Raw genomic sequence first — 23,862 nt, 5'->3', positions numbered from 1 at the left:
CCATATGTAACCCCCCTTCTAAAGGGTTACTAGCAGGTTGCTCTATGCTGGACCCCACCCTATACCTTACCATATGGATGATGTCACAGAAGAGTATTTAGGATAGGAGGAAGGTTCAAGAACGCAGGTTCCAGCAGGACAAGAGGAGAGGAGCCTCGGGGAGAGGAGTCAGGGATAAACCCATAAAGTAGTAGAACAGACTATGCCCTCCTTTCTTATCTTATAAGTAGGGACACTGCCCTTTAAGTTAGGATGCTATAAGATGGTTAATGGAATCCAGTAGGCCCCAGAGAAGGGAAACCAACACACCACTGAGAGTCCTAGAGAAAGGGCACCTGGGTGTTGGCGGATCGGCACTATCCGCAGATCCGTTTCAGCCGGTGGGCAAGTGGCAGTTCCCAGACTAAAACCAAGATATCATCTTCACCTGCATAGGATAGGCCAGGATCCCAGTAAGGGCCCAGTGTAAAACAGGTATCACAGAAGCCACTCTGAGAGAGGGGGGCCGGGTCCAATGCCAGTAAAGCAACAAAGCTAATATACCTGCTTCTGAGTGTTAAGAGTGGGCACTTATGGAAGCACAGTATTTATGAATAACCATGGGAAAACAGTACAACATTGTTCTATGTATATGAATGCTCCCCATGTCTGGAGAAACAAATAAAAGACTGATATACTATAAAAGTTCTAAGCACCCATTATTTTCATCTTTGCTACCTGATCACCCAGCCGCCTGAAGTTAAGGTAACATATACTGAGTAGCCAACACTGCATAACGATGTAATCTCCCTATAAGCCGAGCAGGGAGAGTTGCACGTAAATTTCACCAAGTCTTGATTTTGCAATTCTTGAAAATGATTACACATTTCTGCCAAATTAAAACCAGCATTCCCTAGCTGAGAGATTTATGCTACCAAGTGTACGTTCTAGTAAGTTATAAATACACATACCATTATCAATTCTTGTGCTGGGATACTTGGCCCTAGAGACATATTAAGACTGGAGCAATAAACTGTATCAGATATGTAAAAGAAAATACCATGGATTTCGGTGGTATATCTTCTTTGTTTGTTATATATGGAACAGTAGTTGTGTATCCTTTTTGAAACTTTTATATGCAACAGGCTGCAACTTAAATGTTTGTCAATATATCTTTTTTTTTTCTAGTGCAATCAGACAATAAAACTTTTTTTTCTCATCACTTGTCTACAGAGAAGCCCGACTAGCGCATTAGCAAGCCAAAGGAGGAGCACGCATAGGATGACAGAATTTGTAATCCTCTGTAAAAGGTGTACCCCTGCATATAGTCCTGGTAGGCTACTAGCAAACCTTATCTCCACATGCAAGGGATTGCCATTTATCCACCCAAAAAGGTGACAACTCATGTGCCTCCATGGGGTGCTGCTGGGCACCCAGGAAAGAAGAGTGTATGATGTCCAAGATGTAGAATAAAGAAAATCGTTTGTCTAAATAAAGTTCCTGGTGCCCTTTATTTCAACCAACACTTACAACACCAGCCTGCATGGATGCCAACCCCCCAAGAAAGGTAACCCAACCACACAAAGCATTTAAGCCTAAATGACAGTACCTCAACATAACACTCCTTTTGGGCTGGGCAAGGAGGGGTTACACTTGTATAATCCTGTCAGTGTATGAAGCTGTGCATAGGATTTTGCAGGCACTATGAGATCCTGCCCTGTAGAGCTTACAATCTAATTGTAGTGGCACAGGGAGATAAAGGGACTTGCTCAAGGGTCACAGAGAGCAGACACGGGGATTTGAACAGAATTCACCCACTTTAAAACCAGTGACATTACAACGGAGGTCCTTCTCCTCTAGCCACAATAGACTAATGCTTGTACCTAAATATTCTTTATTTATTGAAATGACAATACTTATACTAATTCACTGACCGAGGCAGGCCCTTTTAGTAATAAAGGATTCAAGAAAAAAGGGAGCAAAGTGCTTTCAAGTCCATTTTAAAAATGTTTCTGGTATGCGTATGCTACACTATAGGTCAGTGTGACCAACTCCAGTCCTCAAGGGCCACCAACAGACCAGGTATTAGGGATATCCCTGCTTCAGCACAGGTGGCACAGTCATTCTGAATTAGCCACCTGTTCTGAAGCAGGGATATCCCAAATACCTGGCCAGTTGGTGGCCCTCGAGAATGGAGGTTGGCCACTTCTGGTTATAGGTAATAGCCATCTTAACAAATACAATGATTTGGAGTACATAAAAGTATTACTCTACATCAGGGGTGAACAAAATTTTCCCCTGCCGGCTCTCCACCGGCCTTACCTTGTCTCCAGCGTTCTGACATCACGTAGTCACATTGCCATGGCAACGAGATGTCATGCGACGCCGTGTTGCCATGGCGATGCGTCACCAGAAGCCGCCGGAGCCAAGGTAAGGGAAGTTAGAGGCCTTCGCCGCTCCCCCCGACATTTCAATTAAATGTCTTTGGGGAAGAGCGCCCCCCCTGGAGGGCGCCCCCCTGCGCTACCTCACTGATCATCTCCACACTACCTCTGGCGACATATACTTAAGGGAGTTAGGAACCAATGGGCTTCGGTGCCATTTCCTACATTCACTGCAAGAAAAAGTTGACTAGTGACACCCAAGGATAAGTGACTGAATCCTGAAACGCTTGCAGTCACCTCACAGGTAACTCCTGTCAGCATGCTGCCTGTGTCAGTCAGTGTTAGGGAGGACACAGACCTGCCAGCATGCTGCCTGTGTCAGTCAGTGTGAGGGAGGACACAGCCCCTGTCAGCATGCTGCCTGTGTCAGTCAGTGTGAGAGAGAGAGGACTCAGCCCTGTCAGCATGCTGCCTGTGTCAGTCAGTGTGAGGGAGGACTCAGCCCTGCCAGCATGCTGCCTGTGTCAGTCAGTGTGAGGGAGGACACAGCCCCTGTCAGCATGCTGCCTGTGTCAGTCAGTGTGAGGGAGGACACAGCCCCTGTCAGCATGCTGCCTGTGTCAGTCAGTGTGAGGGAGGACACAGCCCCTGTCAGCATGCTGCCTGTGTCAGTCAGTGTGAGGGAGGACACAGCCCCTGTCAGCATGCTGCCTGTGTCAGTCAGTGTGAGGGAGGACTCAGCCCTGCCAGCATGCTGCCTGTGCCAGTCAGTGTGAGGGAGGACTCAGCCCCTGCCAGCATGCTGCCTGTGTCAGTCAGTGTGAGGGAGGACTCAGCCCTGCCAGCATGCTGCCTGTGCCAGTCAGTGTGAGGGAGGACACAGCCCCTGCCAGCATGCTGCCTGTGTCAGTCAGTGTGAGGGAGGACTCAGCCCTGCCAGCATGCTGCCTGTGCCAGTCAGTGTGAGGGAGGACTCAGCCCTGCCAGCATGCTGCCTGTGTCAGTCAGTGTGAGGGAGGACATAGCCCCTGCCTCATTTCTGCGCAGATACTCCTCCTGCTACTGCTGCTAACACCTTTTATGACCTACACACAGTGAACACGCTGCTAGTGACGTCACCGGGGCCATGCACCCCTGCGCATGTCACACGCCCCCCACCCCAGACCATTTCCCCCATGAGTGTGTATTCATCCCTCCTCCCCACAGCACAACAGGGCGGAGGCGGCAGCGGCAGCAGCAGCGAGGGGCGGGTGTAAATCGGTATGCTGGCCCCGTTGCCCCGACTGCACGGGTGTTTTCCATCTACATCACACTCAGCAGCAGGGATTAGTGCTGCTGCAGCAGCAGCAACAAGGGGAGGAGTATCAGCTGGGAAGCAGCACTGTCACCATCAGAAGCAACAGCTGCACTGTGCATGGTGCAGCAAGCAAAACACCGCTATTACCAGAATTGGGGAAGCCCCTAAGAGGACACGGGCATCGGGGACACCTTGCAACAACCCTGCAAGGAGGGAGTCCTCGTCATCATCATAAGGGCGGGGAACCAAATAAGGTGCATGGTCCTAGAGCTGCTGTGCATCTCCTGTCTTTTGACTCTGGGGGTCCTTCTCTCCGCCGTGCCTGGTTCCCTGGGAAGTATGAGCAGCATCAGCAGAGAGACATGAACAGGAGGACGGATCGGAGGAGGGGGGCAGCACCCGGGAGGAGTCACATGGGCTGGTTAAAGAGACCCAGGGATGTTACCGTGGAAGTGGAGGAGGAAGAAGTGGCGGTAGAGGAATACTTTGTGCAGGAAGACCTTTACACCTTTATTACTGGTAAGCAGAGTTCCTAACAGCACCGGTAATAGGAGGCATACTGTGTCAGGAGAGGTAAGGGGTACAGCTAATAGCACCGGTAATAGGAGGCATACTATGTCAGGAGAGGTAAGGGGTACAGCTAACAGCACCGGTAATAGGAGGCATACTATGTCAGGAGAGGTAAGGGGTACAGCTAATAGCACCAGTAATAGGAGGCATACTATGTCAGGAGAGGTAAGGGGTACAGCTAATAGCACCAGTAATAGGAGGCATACTATGTCAGGAGAGGTAAGGGGTACAGCTAATAGCACCAGTAATAGGAGGCATACTATGTCAGGAGAGGTAAGGGGTACAGCTAATAGCACCAGTAATAGGAGGCATACTATGTCAGGAGAGGTAAGGGGTACAGCTAATAGCACCAGTAATAGGAGGCATACTATGTCAGGAGAGGTAAGGGGTACAGCTAATAGCACCAGTAATAGGAGGCATACTATGTCAGGAGAGGTAAGGGGTACAGCTAATAGCACCAGTAATAGGAGGCATACTATGTCAGGAGAGGTAAGGGGTACAGCTAATAGCACCAGTAATAGGAGGCATACTATGTCAGGAGAGGTAAGGGGTACAGCTAATAGCACCAGTAATAGGAGGCATACTATGTCAGGAGAGGTAAGGGGTACAGCTAATAGCACCAGTAATAGGAGGCATACTATGTCAGGAGAGGTAAGGGGTACAGCTTGGGAGGGCTTCAAAAGTGGAGTACAATTTTTGGTATGAGCAAGGAAAGGGACTAGGTGTAATAATCATAGGATTGAAAGGAATGTCTTGGCTGCATGTCATTGTACCTGTCAGCCAGGACTTCTAGTGCATAACACATGTTCTGATCACCCCACACTATGGTTCTGCTTGGGGACGCAGCAATCCGTAAGATAATATTTAATATGGCACTACAACTCCGATAAGTGATAAAGGATGGTAACCTGGCAGTAATTAAACTCATTGTGCTTTTTGCTACATGAGTAGACAATCCTAAAGCTTTCAGTTGTCATCACACAAGGTATGATCGTGTTAGTGTTCATATGTTCAGCATCTACTACAAACATGCTCATGTAACCTTGTAACTGTTTCACATGACAAATTAAATGACGGTGTTATTTGAAAAACAGTATGTGATGCTAAAAAATACTTGCATTGAAGATCACACATAATGTCCCCCTGTCGTTCCCTGTGAAACCCTCTCCACCCTGAAAAGTAAAACATTGGATGCAGGTGATGCTTGTAGGCATTTAATGTGCCCCTTGCATTGTGATGTATAATGGAATGGGTCCTAATCAGCGCTCCATGGTTTGGTTCCTATATAGATCTCTCTTGGCCTACAGACCAGGAGATCGTCCAGATTGACACCTGTGCGCTGTGTCTTGAGTTTGCGGGTGCCTTGTATATTCATGTGGATGTATGTATGTCTTTATATAGTACCATTTAATGTACATAGCGCTTCACAGCAGTAATATGTGACAATCATAAATAACAAATAATATAAATAACACAAAGCGGAGAAGTGCTTCAGACATAAAAGTAACATTTAGGAAAAGGTGTCCCTGCTCCGAGGAGCTTACAATCTAATTGGTTGGTAGGAAGAACATACAGAGACAGTAGGAGGGTGTTCTGGTAAGTGCGTCTGCAGGTGTTTTGAGGTAGGTCTTGAATGTGGCTAGAGAGGGTGCTAGTCGGATATTGAGGGGAAGGGTATTTCAGAGATGTGGGGCAGTCAGTGAGGTGGATGGGTGGGCAATCTTTGCGGGCCTATTCATTCCCACTATTTAACACTGATATCATCAATGTACAATAAGAGACAGAGAAACAGACCAATTAAAAATAGGGCCCGTTGATTTTATAAAGCTCCTAATAGATTAACCCATACTCTGAGGAGATACCTGTAAATATGCTAAATAAGTCATTTTAAATATACTTACATTTGGCATACTTCCCAGGTGTGTTTTTATAGGCTCATAAACTTGTAGGTATGTGTCAATGGGCCCTCTCCTATATTGTTTTCTCTCCATCTCTCTAAGCCCTATTTGCCTACCTGCAAATGAGATATCAAACCATGAGATTTTTCTACATAGACAAGTCTTAATGAATATCTCCAAAATAGCCAATTGTTAGTGCTTCAAATTCAGGCCATTTGAGTGATGTTGCATTGATGATAATGGACTTAATGAATAAGACAATTTTTTTTGTGCAGAATACTGGAATAACTTGATGGTGTTCTCAAGCAGTTTATCCTTATCGTTATTCATTTACAGTGCTATAAAAAGGGGTTGTACTGTACCTAATTTCAAGAGGTTCTACACCTGTTAAACATAGGTAAAGTAAGCTTTTTTTTAATTTATTATTGGATCTGTGCATCACACACTCAGAACACCAGGCTTCTCTCCCTAATAAACTACCTTTGTCCTCCTTCTAATAATAATAATAATAATAATAATAATAATAATATATTTTTACCCAAACAGAAAATGAGACCGTTTTTTACGAAAAGAAAGTGGAAGTTTGTCAGTATAAAATAGTGGCACTCTGTTCTCATCAGCCCACCTTTCATACTGAATCTAGTCTCCCCCCCCCCCCCCAAAAAAATGTTGACTACTACTAATGTAAAAAACCCGCATGGAGTCTTTGCCAGAACAACCACATGAGCACTGAACATACCCCTGATGCTCTATCATTGCTTGTCATTCTGACGTGTATATCAGCACCTGCTGTGCACAATAATAACATTCTGGCATAGCAGCTCATTGTTTTAAATTTTTTTACGTTCACTGATCTATTACTATGTTCCCCTCGTGCTTGGTCTTTAAATCATAAATCCTACCACAATAGAGTTCCGAAATTGGTATTAATTACTGGGTGATCTAGTTAATTTCTTATAGAAATGTTTACTTACGGAAAGGACTTTATTTATTTTTTTGATTCTTACAGTTTGTTGATTTTCATCATTTGTCATATGTTACGACTCTTACACTACTACACTGTTATCCAATAAAAACTTGTGGTTTTATATTCAAGTTTTCAGAACATACGACACGCATAAACTTACAGGGTTCCATGTTTCAATGGATATGAAGTAAAGAGTGACATACTATGAATGCTCATTTGCATGTTATTACCCAGAATCCCTGGCTGCAGTAGAAGCCTTGCATGCTAAGGCTAGGTAGGTCCCCAGTTCAGCCAGCGGTGCGCGCGCCTCTCACCAGCCCCTTACCTTCTTCCTGGCTGTCCCTGGTCCCTCCTCGCTTCCCTGCTAACTGCGTACTGTGACGCGTCAGCCAGCAGGGGATACACCAGGACTGTTTTTTCCGTGCTGTGACACGTCACATGGTGTGGTAGGGAGCCAATGAGGAGGGGAGACCGCCGGCAGCCTGGCATAAACGGGAGGGGGAGGGGGAGGGGGAGGGGGGGGGGTGGACACACACCTGTCAAGATTTAAAGGAGCCACACAATAGCCTTCAACTACTATCTACTCACCGATTTTAAACCATCCTAATAACATGGCATGCCAAGAAGCCTCTCTCTATCCCTCAAAGCTCACAAACACGGAGCCCATCTGTCAGATCTCCAGCACAAGGCACTTAAAAGAATTGCTGCAAGGCGTTTGGTGTGTGAATTGCAGAAGACAAGCTGATATATAAATACATCAAGTGGATTTTCATTACAACTCGTAGTCAGGGGGCGTCCCTGGAGAAACCGCTTGAAAAGGAAAGCAGAAACACTATGCAGGAGGATTCTAGGTATGTAACTAGGGAGCACAGAGAGAGTAGGGAAAGAGAGCGCGTTAGACAGGAAGACAAGATCCCTATTGCATAGTCTGTGAACCTGCTACCTTGTGCTGGAGAAGAGATATGCTCCATTGAATTAATGGATCTAAAATCTTTCTCACTGGCGTCCGTGGGGGCTTTGTAAATGAAGATATCCTGTATTATCAGTAAGGTAGAACCTCCCCATCCCTTCTATCGGGGATCTGTTCTGTCTTTCAGACTGTATAGTGAGACAGTGACAGTACTGCTACCTCAGGGCTGATCTCATTTCTGTGGACAGGTCCAGCGGATTTACTTCCCTCAGAAACATCTTCTCCTCTGCTCCCCGCCTCTCCTGTATGGCCCATGCCCCCTACCTGTTTTGGCCACGCTCCCTCCATGCCTAAGAAAGCTGCCTGCAGATCACGGTGAAGCGCCGTGCATGCGCCACCAGGACGCTAGGCAGGCGTGCCGCAGCAGGGCCTTAGCCTAAGAGATGATGGGGAAAGGCGGATCTACAGATCTTTCTGAGACTTGCAAATGCACCCATAAGTGGTATTTTTATTTGCCGCTCAACATACAATAAATATAAACGTCTCTAGAACCAGTATGGCTCATATAATTTTGTATTGATTCACTCTGCTTTTAATATTATTCTCCAGAGGGAGCTCGTGCGCAACGTCGGAGCGCATGCATGTGTGCTAACTAAGCTCTGTGCACCCCACTCGTAAATTTCAATATAAGCCTCCGATCGGCACCTCGTAGCAGCCCCAAATACACGGCAGCAGGCAGAGGAACATCGGGAGATGCATCCAAAGAAGGATAGGAAAGCTGTGACCCCAGATCTGTCTCGTTTCGGCCTCTTCTTGGCGGAAGAGAACAAAAAGATGGCGCAGGGGCGTGCGTGCGGTCGAAAGCAATGCAGGAGTGAGAGGGCAACTCAGAACCAGCTGAGAGCCTTAGAGACACAGCTGTGAGACAGGGGATACGTCAGAACGGCAGAGAGACACTGGGGAGAGTGGCAGAGAGAGAGAGACAGTACTCGCCAAGCAGGACATTCAGGGTATGCTTAGGGAACTGCAAGCTGGATTCCAGGCTTCCCTGAATAAGGCAGTGTTAAAGTTTAAAGCAGAAATGTTTTCACTTGCCAAGAGGACCACAGAGCTGGAAAACAAGATGGACGTTACCTTACAAAATCAGGTAAATACGGACGACGAGGTCCTGCGTCTCAATGAAGAGGTCAGAGCTTTGAGAGATAGCATGGAGGACCTGGGGAATAGAGAGCAGAGGCTGAACCTGCGAATTCGTCACATCCCTGAGACGGTGTCTCTGGAAGCCATGCAGCCATATCTCAAGAGACTCTTCTTGTCAATTGACCCCCAACTACATGAAGAGGAAATGCTAATGGACAGAGCTCACAGAGCGTTGGGCCCGAAATTTGATGACCCCAGAAGAAGTAGAGATGTGGTACTGAGGCTTCATCAATATGCAACTAAGGAAAATAGTAAAGGGTTGTAGAAATAGAGGCTCAATTGAATTCGAGGATGCCTCCATCCAGATTTTTCAGGACCTGTCCGGGCTGACTATAGAAAGGCGAAGAGGACTACGATCGGTAACAGCGAATCCCCTTTTCCTGGAGTATCGCTATCGGTGGGCCTTCCCATTCTGCCTAATAGTTAACCATAGAGGGAGACCGGTTTCGATCCGCTACCCTGAGGAATCAGCAACTTTCCTGTCAGAGCTTAGACTGGACCCCAAGGATAGATCAGGCCAACAGCGAGGATCTCAAGGGGACAATTCAGAGGATGAGCAACCGGCCAAGGGTCGATGGCCCAAAGAGAAAAGAACTAGGACCGGTTACGCCCTTGAGAGGGCCCTGCTGAGACCCTTCGGTTGTCCAGGCAAACTTTGGAAGCTTCAGTATGAATCCGCGGGGGTTCCGTTGATTGACGAGCCGGAGATCTGTGGCGGTTCAAAGAAACCGATGTCCGAACTATAGCTTTGTTTTTTCTCTGTTCCCCTTTTTATCCCTTAGTTTCTATTATAGGTATGACTCTGTCTGCCCATTGCCTGGATGACAGTTTATTCCTGCGGAGGGGAGAAGCCAGTTCGTGGTTTCCCCTAAAGCCGATACCTGCACGGAGCAGGGGAATGAGGGGCCGGGCGGTGGGTGAGTGGGCCCTGGCCCAAAGAGTCGAAAGAGATGGATTATTTTGGTGGTTATGCACCACACTGATACTCAGGTCACAGATATAAAAGGACACTAATGTCTATTAAAGGACAAGAGCAGCCCCTGCTCGAGAACTAACGTCAATAGTTATTGTATGTTTAAAACGAAAAATATAAAGTGGGAAGTATGTATTTTTTTTTTGTTTGTTTTTGTTCTTCCTCTCCCCCCCCAGAGGTTATTTACCCCCCTTATCCTCAACTGTATCATGTTGTTCTACGAAAAGTAATATATGTTTGTGCTCTAAAGCTAGTAGGAATTGACTTATCGGTTATGCTTTTATATTTTGAGTAGGCTGTTGCGAAGGTCGGATCAGGAGGTTGAGTATATGCGGGCGGGGTGTATGGGATACCTGTATGCCCGATGTCAGGATGCCCCCAGTAGGGCCATATGCCCGCAAGGCCAAGCCACTTAGGGACTGGCCGCAAAGTTGGGATGTCTGGCTGGATACACTCTTATTTTTTAATTAAATTTTTGGTACCGATATGGTAAAACTCCGCTCACCCCACCCCTTTTTCTCTCTCCCTCTCCCTCCCCCCCCCCACCCTTTCCCATTTATCCTCTACAACCGTCACTTTTTCGAGCACAACTTTCACAAGAGATAGACACGACACTAGGAATGACTAGTCAAACGCCATTGAAGTTAGTGTCTTTGAATGTTATGGGCCTGAATAGTAATGGCCAGCGCAGACTGGCCCTAAAAGAATTTAGGAAACTGAAAGCAGATATTGTTTTTCTACAAGAGACACATTTCGACAGCCAGGAGCCCCCAAACAAACGGGGGTTGCGATTTTGATAAAACATGATATCCCGTTCCAGACATTGGAGGTTAAGAGAGACCATGGAGGGAGGTCCATTGTGGTTCATCGTCTTCTCTCAGGCCTACATATCACACTAGTGAATGTATATGCACCTAACGAGGGACAAATGGACTTTCTGAGAGAAACATTGGAGTCTATGGGAGACAGTGGATGAAGTCGACATCCCTGATGAAGTGGTTTTCAGACCACGAAACCGGTTGGAACTACGAGGTGGAACGAGTGACTCCTGAATACACTTTGGGTGGCCTCTAGTCACTGCTTCTATTACCCATTGGGAGCTTGTTTGATTTCGAGTGACGTCATCTCGGCTTGACGGCCGTCCTCGTCTGACGGCGTGTCGTGAAGCTGTATTGAGGAACTGCATAGCAGGTGGGAGTGCATCATCGGCTGCCCCTGCAGATTTTCCTTCTTTTCTCCTGACCTCACGGACCAGCTGATCGGAGGGCTACGAGCTGGAAGGAGAATATTGGATATAAGAACTAGCTGATTGACCTGTATCCTGACATCCGTCCTGCTTGCCCAGCTGCCAAATCTGAGGGACTGAGTACCAGAGTGTTCCTTCTCTCCACGGCGAGCGGTGTTGGTAACTTATGCCTGAGTGCATTACATGCCTATAAACTTTTAACCTGATGTACGCAGATATATATTCTTTTATGTTATATACACTTTTTTGAAAGTACTTCACTATTGACTTTAATATGGTACTGGACCCAGATATGGACAAATCCACACATCTAGGGCAGTCGCATTCCGCAATGACATATAGGTTGGTGAAGAAATGTAGATCACTAACCAAAGACTTTGGTGTGCTCGATGCCTGGCGTCGCTCACATAAAGGAAAGAGGGGTTATTCTTTTTACTTGGCCCCACACGATTCATACTCCAGAATTGATAATATTTGTAACACCAAATATTCTGGAAGTATTGGTTCATTCAGATACAGGGCCTATTATGTGGTCAGACCACGCACCGCTTGCGATTTTGTTTGACACCCTTATTTGCCAGGATTCATTCATTTCATTGGAGGATGAATGACTCATTACTGAATTACCTGGAGATTAATTCACAAATTGGAGACTCCCTTTAAAACTATTTCCAGACCAATAATGGATCTGTAGCATCGATAGCAATATTATGGGAGGCACATAAGGCCACGATTAGAGGACAGCTTATTTCAATAGCATTTTACAGAAAGAGAATGGAAAAACAAAAATACTTAACAGAAAAAATTGTAACGTTGGAAAGAACACATAAAAAAAAACGTCTAGGAAACTTTACAAAATCCTAAATCGGGCAAGGTAGGAACATAAGAGGGTACAACTGGAGGATGTAGAGAAGGCCCTTAAGTGGACTAAGCAGATTTTCTACGACAAGGGATGTAAGGCAGACCGTATATTGGCAAATAAATTTAGAAGAATTAGGTAAAGGGCATCGGTTCCCGCCATTAAGATAAAAGGGAGAGAAGTGACATACAATCCATCAAAGATTGCAGAGGAATTCGCTAAGTTTTATACCGAACTCTACGACCTAGATAACTTAACCCCAAATGCTAAAATCCCTGCTTTGGCCCAGATTGAAGATTATCTAAGAGATTGTATCCTCCCTAAATTGACAGAGGAAGACCATAACATTTTAAGTGCAAAAATAACTCAGAGCTTGGAAGGGCGGTCGTCTCATTGAAACCGTCAAGGGCAGCTGGCCCAGATGGTTTTTCAAATTTGTACTACAACTTCTTCTCCCCCTTTTATCTTAAAGGCGGGAACCAATGCCCATGACCTAATCCCCCTTATGTTGTGGTAGTTATAGGTCAATTTCTCTGCTTATTACTAATTTGAAGATCTATAGTAAAATCCTGGCAAATAGGTTGAATCCAATACTTCCTAGAATAATCCATTATGATCAGGTGGGATTTGTGAGTGAACGCCAGGCGTCGGATAACAAGGGAAATTATTAATGTTATTGATCAGATATACAGTGTAAACCGAAAGCTTTTTTTGTTAAGGCTGCGTCCAAACAGGGGCAGACCGCGCGGACGCGTCCGAATGCTGAGCGATCAGACTGCCTAAGGGCAGTGATCGTGTCTATAAAGCGTGCGGATGCGCATGACAGTCAACACTGATTTCTTGTGCGATAGGGCAGTCACGTGAGCGGTTCGCCCAATGAGGGCGAACCAGCTCTGTGGCGTCACTTGCCTGTCCATAGACACGCCCCCGGATGGCGCGCATACTAACGCCAGGGAAAGCACCCGCTTTCCCTCAGCCTCCGCACAGCTGCAGTGTCTATGGACGCAGCCTAAGGCCTCGGGCATGATCAGCACTTAGGCGCTGACCCTTGCTGAGGCGCGCTGCTGCTCGGCAGTGAGCCCCTGCAGCTGCAATGAGAGTGGCTTTAGCAGGGTCTCGCGCACGCTTGCGGAAGCGTGTGTCTTATTACATTTTATATTTGGCGCTCACGGCAGCGCAGGGCCGGTCACGTGAGCGGTTCGCCCAATGAGGGCGAACCAGCTCCATGATGTCACAGCTCCCTCCCCCCCCCCCCCCCCCCCCCCGGCATACCCCCGGACGGCGCGCGGACCAAGGCCAGGGAAAGCACCCGCTTTCCCTCAGTCTCTGCACGGCTGCAGTCCTATGGATGCAGCCTTAGTCTGGATTCTGAGAAGGCGTTTGACAGGATACAGTGGTATTTCCTGGATAAAATGCTAGAGGCATTGGGATTCTCCGGGGTCTTTCTACAGGGTGTCGGTGCCCTCTCTGTCGCCAACAGCAATTTTGAAGATTCCATGTGGGGATGGGAATTTTGATAAGGATTAAGAATGGGACCAGACAAGGGTGCCCCCTTTCTCCTCTTCTTTTTGCCTTAACAATCGAACCCCTCGTGGCTTCTATCGGAGCCTCCCCAAATATACAAGGGATTAAAATAAAAGATGAGTACTACAAAATATCACTGTTTACTGATGATATTATTCTTACTATATCTAACCAACTGACATCTCTCCCGAATTTCCGATGCACCCTTCTGAGATTTGGTGATTTATCCGGATATAAAGTTAACATTGGAAAGTCAGAAGCCCTAAATTTAACACTAAGAACCTCCACCTCCTTTTTCTATAAACGGCACATTGACTACAGATGGAAAAAGACCCATTTGTAGTATCTGGGAATATATCTTACTAGAGATTACAACTCATTATAAAAGTATAATTACCCCGATCTAGTCTCAAAGATAAAAAAAGATCTACAAGTATGGAACTCCGATTGTATTTCTTGGATAGGGTGTATAACTGCGGTCAAGATGAATATCCTTCCTAGATTTCTGTATTATTTTCCGACATTGCCAATATCTATCCCACACACAGTATAAAAGAAATTCAAAATTAAATTATGCCATTTATTACCGACCTTGCCACTCTTGGTCTTTTATTGCTCCATATAAATTGGAAAATTTTATTTTGTAATTTTGAGTTCCGTCAAGGGTCCATTGACTGGCAGATTTTGGAAGAAGTACAGGAGTCTAGGAAGAATATTCATTTTAACCGATGCTACTCTCCCCAGCCACAATATTTGGTACCTGTTCCAACACTCTAGGTCGCCTTTAATTTTGGCAAAGAGGGAGGGAAAGTTACATTTATATAAAGATTCGTATGAATTAGATATTTTGATTCCCAGATATTTGATTTCTGAGTAGCTCCATTTAAAACTATAAAGTTAATTTGGAATAATTTTACTTCAGGGGGTGAAAGGGATAGGTTCAGGGCCTCTGCTTTATCATTATTGATTTTGAAACCTGAAACATTAGAAAAATTTGGTAATTGGAATTTACAACTCCGGAGGGATGTCAGAGGAGAGGACAGAGACAGAATCACATCGTCGGCGAATAGAGAAATTTTGTACTCCGTGTCTCCAATTTTGATGCCTTTTATATTTATATCGTTCCTGATTGTCGCCGTGAGGGGTTCGATCGACAGAGCGAAAAGGAGTGGGGACAAGGGGCAACCCTGTCTCGTTCCATTCTTGATTTTTATGGGATTTGAGTCTCCTCCCGGGAGCTTCACAAATGCTGTTGGTGTTTTTATATAGGGATCTAACCCCTTCCAAATATGAGCCCTTAAAACCGAATTTAATCATTGTTTGTTTGATCTAGAAAGGACCATTTAATCCTGCCAAATGCTTTTTCTGCATCTAGATTTAACAGGATGGCCTTTGTTCCAGAGAGGTGTACGTGGTCGATTAATATTTATAATTTTACGAGTATTGTCCGAAGCTTGTCTTCCGGATATGAAACCCACCGGGTCTTTGTGAATCAAGCTTTGTAATATTGGGTTTAGCCTATTTGCTAGGATTTTGCTGTAAATTTTTAAGTCTGAATTTAGAAGTGAGATCGGTCGATAGTTACCGCAATGTAATGGGTCTCTTCCCTCTTTGTGAATAATTGCCAGGTTAGCCATTGACATAGTGGGAGGGATATCCTCCCCTTCCATAAAAGCGTTAAAAATAGTTATCAGGTACGGGGCTAGCACTGCTTTAAACGTTTTATAATATGGATTGGTAAAACCATCCGGACCTGGTGTTTTATTTATTTTTAATTGTTTGATAACCTCAAAGTTCCTCTATGGATATTTTCTCATTTTAATTTATGAATGGTTTCTTCTGACAATACAGGCAAATTGCGTGTCTCGAGATATTTTGTACTGTAATAGCCGATAATCCGGGCAGTATATTTGGGGGGTGGTTTAAATTGTATAGGTTGGAATAGTATTCTGTGAATTCTTGGGCAATTTCTTTTTCAATATATGTTTGAAGGCCAGCTTTGGTTCGAATCGTTGTAATTTGGGATTTCACCCTTAAACCTCTTAATTTATTGGCCAACAACCGATCAGATTTTGTTTGCCTTATCATAATAGCGTTGATTTGTCCATCTTAATGCCCGCTCTACCTCTTCTAATTGGACTTGTTTTAATTCAGTCCTGGCTTTATCTATAGTGTTGTGTGTGGTTTTATTTATTTTTTTGGTTGGTCTGATTTTTGTGTTCAGTCTCCAACGTACAGAGTTTTTCAGATAATTCTTTATACAAGTTGTTGTTGTTTTTTTTTTTTTTTAAACATAAACAACTGAGAATAGCCAGGTCAATTATGTTGGATGCTAAAGAAGGAGGTGGTATGGCTGTCCCAAATTTTCTAAAATATTATATGGCCTTCCATATGAAACAAATGGTTTACTGGCATTATCAGAGGGGTCTATGCTTGGGTGGACTTGGAAAGTTCACTCAAGAAACTGGTTTGTCTGTCCTCCTTACTGTGGTCGATTTTAAGGACTGGACTTGGGAGACAGTCTGAACCAGCAGTAATTGGGTTTACTTTGATAATTTGGCAGATAGCAAAAAAGGAGTATAAGGTTATGTTGGCACCATCCAGGATCACGCCCCTGTTTGATAACCTGGTGTTTCTCCCGGGTTATTCATGGGCAGGGTTTTGACATTTGGAGAGACAGAGGGATTTTGGAGGTGGGAGATTTTTAGCAAAAGATAAACTGTCGTTTGAGGAATTTATGGGAAAGTATGGTCTACCCCAAATGGCGTTGTTTAAGTATATTCAGGTCCGGCATTTTATGAGGAGGAATTTCCTAGATACACACTATTCGAAGATTTATGCAAAACAAAAAAGTATCAAAAGAGGCTGATATCTTTGTACTAGGGTTTAATCCCCAAAAAGGATACCCCGTCCCATAAATATATGGACCAGTGGGCTCTGAATTTCCAGACCGAAAGAACAAGGGAGGATGTATGGGAGAATGCGGGTAAACTTCTATATGTGCTGTAACAAAAGAGGGGGGAACAAATGGTGTGTGTGTGTGTGTTGGGTTTACACCCCAAAAGACAAAAGCAGATATTCCCGGAGGCCTCTGCTAGAGGTTGGAGGGGATGGGGACAGATGGGAGACCTGGCACATATATCTGGTGACATTGTCCAGTAAGGCTGCGTCTATACTATAGCAGACGGAACGGAGCGGAGGCGCGCGCACGCTGCGCGTTCACATCTATGGTCCTCTTTGAGGATGCCTATAGATGGCACCAGCGCGCACGTCAGACAGAGCTGGCAAAGGCGCGAAATTGAAGGAGACAGAGCCAAGTGATTTTTTGCGCGATGGCATGATCACGTGACCTGTCTCCTTCAATCAAAGTGAAATTACATTTTCATAGTGACGCCATTTTTTTTTTGTGTATGCCGGTGGTAAACACACACAACATACACAACACACACACAACATTAAATTTAATTTCCATACCGGGGGAAAGTGAACTTGTTTGCACAGTGCTTCAGATGCAGATTCTGAAAAAATGCCCATGGATCGGGATGTGAGGTAGGGAAGTGACGTCCGCGCCTCCAAATTTTTATTGCCACGCCCCCAAAGCGCGCCCGCTGCATACCCTGCAAAGCCATGAAAAAGCTCAGGCTTTAGGAAGAGTATTGCAGCGTGGGTGCACCTCCCCTCCATTCCCCTCCGTCTGTGTGAGTATAGACGCAGCCTAATGCAGACGTACTGGAAGACCGTTTTGAAATTAATAAAAGAGGTGACTGATATTAAGATTCCTCTAGATTCAACCTTTAATTATTCTAGCCAATCACATGGAAAATGTGAATCACTTCACACTTAACTTGATTTTGCATATACTAACGGCGACTAGATGCGCTATAGCAGCAGCGTGGAATAAGACACTCCCGCCCAACAAGAGAGGTTATTAGAAGGGTAAATTAAGTCCAATTAATGGAAAAACTCGCCTAATTTCTGAATCACACTACAGGAAAGTATGATTGGGCCTGGGATGCTGGATAGGGGAGTGATCCCGGGGGGAGATAGGGTTTGGGAGGGTTGGATGTAGAATGTGCTGCTTATAAAATGTTGTATGACATGTAATGTGACTGACTGACTGCTTGTAAGAAGTCTGATATAAAATGGTTGTCTCTCTCTCCACACTCCACACTCCACACTCCATTTTTCTTTTTTGTACTCTTTCCTCCTCCCCACTTGCCCATTTATGTTTGAAAACTTTAATAAAAATCTAAGTATAGAAAATATTATTATTATTATCCTTCCAGGAGTTTGGCCCTAATATAATGAAATATTATTATGTCTATAGTCTAGAAAATGTATGCTCTGAAACGATAGTGAAAGCCTTTTTAAGGTCAATAATAATACTTGTTTTCTTAAAATTAAAGCATAATTGTGTGTAAATTGTAGTAGGATTTCTAAATTAACAAAATAAAGGTAGTAACCGGTCACATTGTGACGGTAAGGAAGGAATACAACTACTCTGTATTTACAAACCCAGATGAACAAAAATAACACTGTTTTGGTTCTTTACCAAAGTAAAGTAAAGTAAAAAAAAAAAAAAGCATATTCAAAAATGGGTTGTTAAATTGACTTACCCTATTCTTGAAGGGGGCGGGGGGGGGGGGGGGGAATACAAGCACAGTACCCCTACTTTATTTATTAAAGGTACTTCAACCACTGGTGGGGCTCTATAAACATCACCCTTTAAAGAGGAAGGTGGCTTCAGGGCATGTTCAATAGGGAGCATAATTGTATTGTAAAATTTCTGACTGACTATTACTATTATTATCATTTATTTATATTGCTCCAACATATTCCATAGCGCAGTACAATGGAGTTGGAGGATAAAAATAGTACAATAACCAACATACATTATAACAGTAGGTAAGGAGGGCCCTGCCCCAAGGAGCTTCCGATCCTATAAGGAAAGTGGAAACTCTGGGTACAGGGGGATGAGAAGGTTGGTGTGTATAGAGCACCTGTAACATCAGCAAATGGCTGCTGCCTTTAGGACAATGCAGATGAAGGCTGAATAGGTCCTGAATTCTTTCAGCTGTGCTATGCAATTCCTGTAGTCCAGAGCAATAAACTTGCAGGGGGTGGAGCTGACGAAACGGCAAGCGTTCCCAGATATTAACCCTTGGCATGCTGCTTCTGTGCAGAGGGGAGCAGCTCTTGGGGGAACCCTTTCAGACGTCCGTCTTTTGGGCGACGCAGATAATCAATCATCATTTTTTTTTGTTTTTTTTTAAGTAAATACAGGCTTCAACTTAAGGGGGCATTGCAATACTTTACAGCCAGTTTGATAACCATTATTTTGTTACACGAGACAGAAAAAAAAACCAGAGCTATAATAATACAAGGTTGCATTAAATGAACAGAGGTTATACATTCAGTTTACACATTTAATAGACAGAGTTTATGATTATGGGCATAAGTAAAATTTTACAGATGATTAAAATTGTGTTAGAGGTTGGATAGGCCTGCGATGTGTTAGATGAGGCCCTGCCCCAAAAGAGCTTACAATCTATAGGCAGGGCAAGTAGACATTGGGGTACAGTGGATGGGAGGGTTGGTGAGTTTCAGAGTTGAATAGAATAGCTGTAACATTTCCAACCAGCAAATGGCGACACCCTTTGACTGCCCTTCGGCTAATGTCAAACGTTGTCGCCATAGTGGCGACTCAGGTGTTATGTCCCAGAGATTCTTTGGTAGCCATCTTGAAATGTCATTGTATTGTGTGTATATATGTGTGTATGTGTGTATGTATATATATATATATATAAGCAATACGATACCGTTTGGAAACGAAACCAACGTTTCGGTCCACGAATGGGACCTTTGTCAAGGTCGCAACACCTTGGCAAAGGTCCCATTCGTGGACCGAAACGTTGGTTTTGTGTTTTATTTTTTCAATACACTTGTTTGTTCAATTCTGGAGTGCTGCCTGCTGATTTCGTTTCCAAACGGTATAGTATTGCTTAGTCTTCATTATAGGATCTGCACCCACACCAGTGACTTATTACGGAGTGCTTTTTGTTCTTCTTTTTCTCTCTCTCTCTCTCTCTCTCATTTATATATATATATATATATATATATATATATATATATATATATATATATATATATATATATATATATATATATATATATATATATATATATATATATATGTATATATGTGTGTGTGTGTGTGTTAGTGCGCTCTGTTACCTACACGGGTCACTTGGGAGAGGGGGCGCGAACGCAGGGACTGAGTCACAGTCTTTGCGCACCCCTGACCTACTGTATACCTATAGATATAATCATACAAATAATAGATTTGTCTCTACACGGAACAGAGTTGACAATCAACACAGGGTTGTGAGTGTAAACAACTAATAGTGTATACATCTCAGTAAAACACTATGAAAAGCCCCACAACATGAGGATGTGTAGACAATTCTTAGAAAATCTAGTAAAAAAAATATACCTGTGTGTGTGTGTGTGTGTGTTTGTGTATATATTAATCTGTAAAATAGATCCTTTCACAAAGATTAATATCGACCTTATATCGGTCGCTACTACTAATTGGAGCAGACGAATAAACTTTTCTAGACCAAAAAAATGGGAGGAGGAAATGGGAGATACACTAAAATGGGAGGACTTAGATGAAATCTAGGAAGCAATCAGAAAAGTTTCAATAAACACATCTACTAAGGAAAATGGTTATAAACTCCTATACCAGCGGTACAGTATCTCATTCCGCAAAAGTTAAACATGCAATTTTCTGCATATGACTAGTTCCTGAATCTCGTTAGGTAATGTTTTGGTGTACCTACTCGTATTAAATTTATATATACATAATGAATCATCTCAATACAGCATTATATCTGGTAATGATGAATACTTGCAGATTTTATTTCCTATTAATTGCGAAGTAAATTAATTTTGCCTGTTTGAAATAAATCACTAACCTACAAAATATCAAAAGTTGCCTTATTTGTCTGTGGGTTTCCACACTTTTTTAATGAGAAGTTATGCATGTCAGTAGCTGCCTGTCATTGATACTGATGCCTACTAAGACTGCTAGTCATATATCCTAACATGGCCCCTCTGATCAATCACTCTGACTGTCCTGACATGAATACTACTGACGCCTTATTCTCTCCAGCTTTCCATGATAGACACTAATTATCAATACATGTCAGTGTGGTTTACTTAGAACCGGTAGTTAACTACATAAATTAGTTACATAAATTGCACAGGTTATATATATATATATATATATAGTGGTTGACAAATCACCAAAAAATCTACTCGCCACACAAAAAAATCTACTCGCCACCTAGTACCAAACGTGTGCTGCTTGGGCCAATATTTACTCGCCCGGGGGTTAAATCCACTCGCCCGGGGCGAGCAAATGTATAGGTTTGTCGAACACTGTATATATATATATATATATATATATATATATATATATATATTTCCATGATGCACATTGTTCTTGTATACACTAACACTTTATTATTTTGGTCCATTTTTTTTTGTTCGTTTATGCTAGCTCTAAAAGAAATTGTAGATTTTTTTTTTTTGTACCTATAGAGATTTAGTAACATCCCATTATTTCATATGTCATACAGATAGTGCCTCTATTTCAGTGTTTGGTTGGGTATTCCTAAAATGTTGGATGACAAACACTGCTCTGTTTAAGTGGGAGCTTCACTAAGGTCTGTTGTGTACCCAAACAGACCGAATTGGGTGCATTATCCCACAACATGCCTTGAATCTCCCTCTAGAAAGTGCAAGTCCTGTAAGCAGATATTCCTAGAATATTGTAAATGTGGCAGTCCCATGTAGTGGCCCAAAAATAAAAATGTAAACAACTTAACTGTGTAATTGGCTTCTTTAGACTTAATCACCCTTAAATTACGTTATTACTTAAGAGTCCTGCTGAAAAATAATGTGTGTGTGTGTGTGCGTGTATATCTTCATCTATATATATATACAGATGCAGCGGACGTTATCCGGTCACTTCACGGGTTGTATTCCTTTGCACACCCCGTGTTGGTTCGAGATTTCTTGATATGTTCCCACGTTAAGACGCGAGTTTACTAGTGTTCTGATTGAGTGCAGAAAATTGCATTTTAGCATTGTCTGCAATACCGTCAACGTCAGTGGTTGTCTTAAAAAAATCTAATTGCACTTCAACTTGTCTTATTCCCGTACAGTACTTCAAGTGTGTAATTGTAATTTGAAGATTAAAAATATGAGTTCATACTGTGTGCAGTACAGTACATGGGAAAGACGTTCTTTCTGAGGCTCCTTAGCTTTTAGCCATACAAAAATTCTCGAACTGTAGAAGATTTAAAATATGAACACACACAACAAAAATTATTTTTAACGAATTAAATGTTTTATTTGTACAGGATAATAAAGTTAAAACGAATAATACAAAAATACAACTTCGCTCTCCTTCCGAATGTAAAATATATAATCCGTACCCGCCGCCTCTCTCCCACCCGCCGCACCACCTCACTGAGCACACCCCGGCTCAAACACAACTCTGCGTCTCCCCCGCCGCCAGACATCAGTCATAGCACCCCGCCGGCTCCCGTGTCTCCGCCACCCGACATCGGTCACACCCCCCCACCTCAAACCCAGCTCCCGCGTCTCCCCCACCCGCCGCCCCACATCACTCAGCACACCACCTACCCGCCGCCTCCTCCCCCCACCCGCCACCTCACATCACTGAGACAACACCACACCGCCGCCTCCCGCCTCTCACCCTCCCGCCACCCAACATCACTGAGCACAACACCTACCCGCCTCTCCCCCACCCCACATCACTGAGACAACCCCACACCACCGCCTCCCCGCCGCACTCACTACCCACCCGCTGACTCACACCCCTGCGCACCGCCATCACTGAGCAGTCGCCGCTCCACGCACTCAACACACACCTGCGACATCACACACGCACACACCCTACTGCCCGCACTCACCTGACACCCGCCGGATGACACCCGCTCACACCATAGCGGGACCCCTACCCACAACCCACACTCATCACCCACCCACCGCCGCTTCACACACCTTCATACCCTAGCGGGACACACACCTCACACCGACCCACATCCGCTGCCACACCTGAGCACACCGTAACAGGAGAGGACAGCCCTGGACCACACCGGAAACACCGCTGCGTGCCCACCCATTCTGTAGCGCACCGCCTATTTCGGAGGAACATCGCCACACACACTGGGACAACAGGTAAGACATGTCAACCCCGCGCACATGACAACACATACCCACGCCAACTACACACACACCACCCTCACATTCACTAACACCCAACACAGAACACCGCACCCTCGTTATCTCCTCTACGCTTACACACTCACCTTTTACAATCCTCCCACTTGCTAGAAAGACTCGCACATATTCTACATTTTCATGTGTCCTCTGCCATGACATTACTTTTTCATTCACCTGCCCACACACATACAACTGTCGTGCTACAATATCCTATTCATACCCTATATATAACTAATACTACCTATTACGCATTTACGTCCCGGGCAACGCCAGGTATATCAGCTGTTCAAGAGTGAGACACAATATAGCTCTCTTTCCCTCAGTCAGACAGATTTTTTAAAACCTGAAGCGGATTTAATATAACATTCAATGTTGGATTTCACAAAATCGGCGGAACAGATCCGATGGCAGATTAGGTCCTAATCATTAGGATGTACCCACCCGCATTATTTAGTGCTAAACCCGGATTCATTTTTTCCATGTGTGTAAAGTTTTTTGCAACTTTTTCAGCTTTTAAAACGTACTGCGATTTGTTTGCCAGCTTAATGATAAATATTAAAGTGTCTTAAAATTGTTTTGTGTATGTATGTATGTATGTATGTCTTTATATAGCGCCATTCATGTACATAGTGCTTCACAGTAGTAATACACTTGACAATAACAAATAACAAATAACAGATCATGGGAATTAGTGCATCAGACATAAAAGTAACATTGTGGAAGAGGAGTCCCTGCTC

At 44.1% G+C, this 23,862-nt stretch overlaps 1 protein-coding gene across 15 annotated transcripts in view; it reads left to right on the top strand.

Moving 5' to 3' along the window:
- The first annotated feature begins 3,515 nt into the window (after positions 1–3,515).
- CDC14B (cell division cycle 14B) overlaps positions 3,516–23,862 on the top strand; it is a 112,846-nt gene continuing 92,499 nt past the window's right edge. For 7 of the 15 annotated variants that reach the window (XM_075599357.1, XM_075599343.1, XM_075599307.1 and 4 more), the window contains exon 1: positions 3,518–4,179. In XM_075599357.1, coding sequence (XP_075455472.1) covers positions 4,023–4,179 — 157 coding nt within the window. In that variant the 5' untranslated portion in view covers positions 3,518–4,022. Of the gene's footprint in view, positions 4,180–23,862 lie in introns of all 15 variants that reach the window. The other 8 variants (XM_075599401.1, XM_075599427.1, XM_075599410.1 and 5 more) reach the window with 3 other exon arrangements.

The sequence above is a fragment of the Ascaphus truei genome, chromosome 1 (genome assembly GCF_040206685.1).
Source record: "Ascaphus truei isolate aAscTru1 chromosome 1, aAscTru1.hap1, whole genome shotgun sequence".
Taxonomy (NCBI): Eukaryota; Metazoa; Chordata; class Amphibia; order Anura; family Ascaphidae; genus Ascaphus; species Ascaphus truei.
Note: the sequence above shows the minus strand (reverse complement) of the source record. Positions and strands in the feature narration are given on the sequence as shown.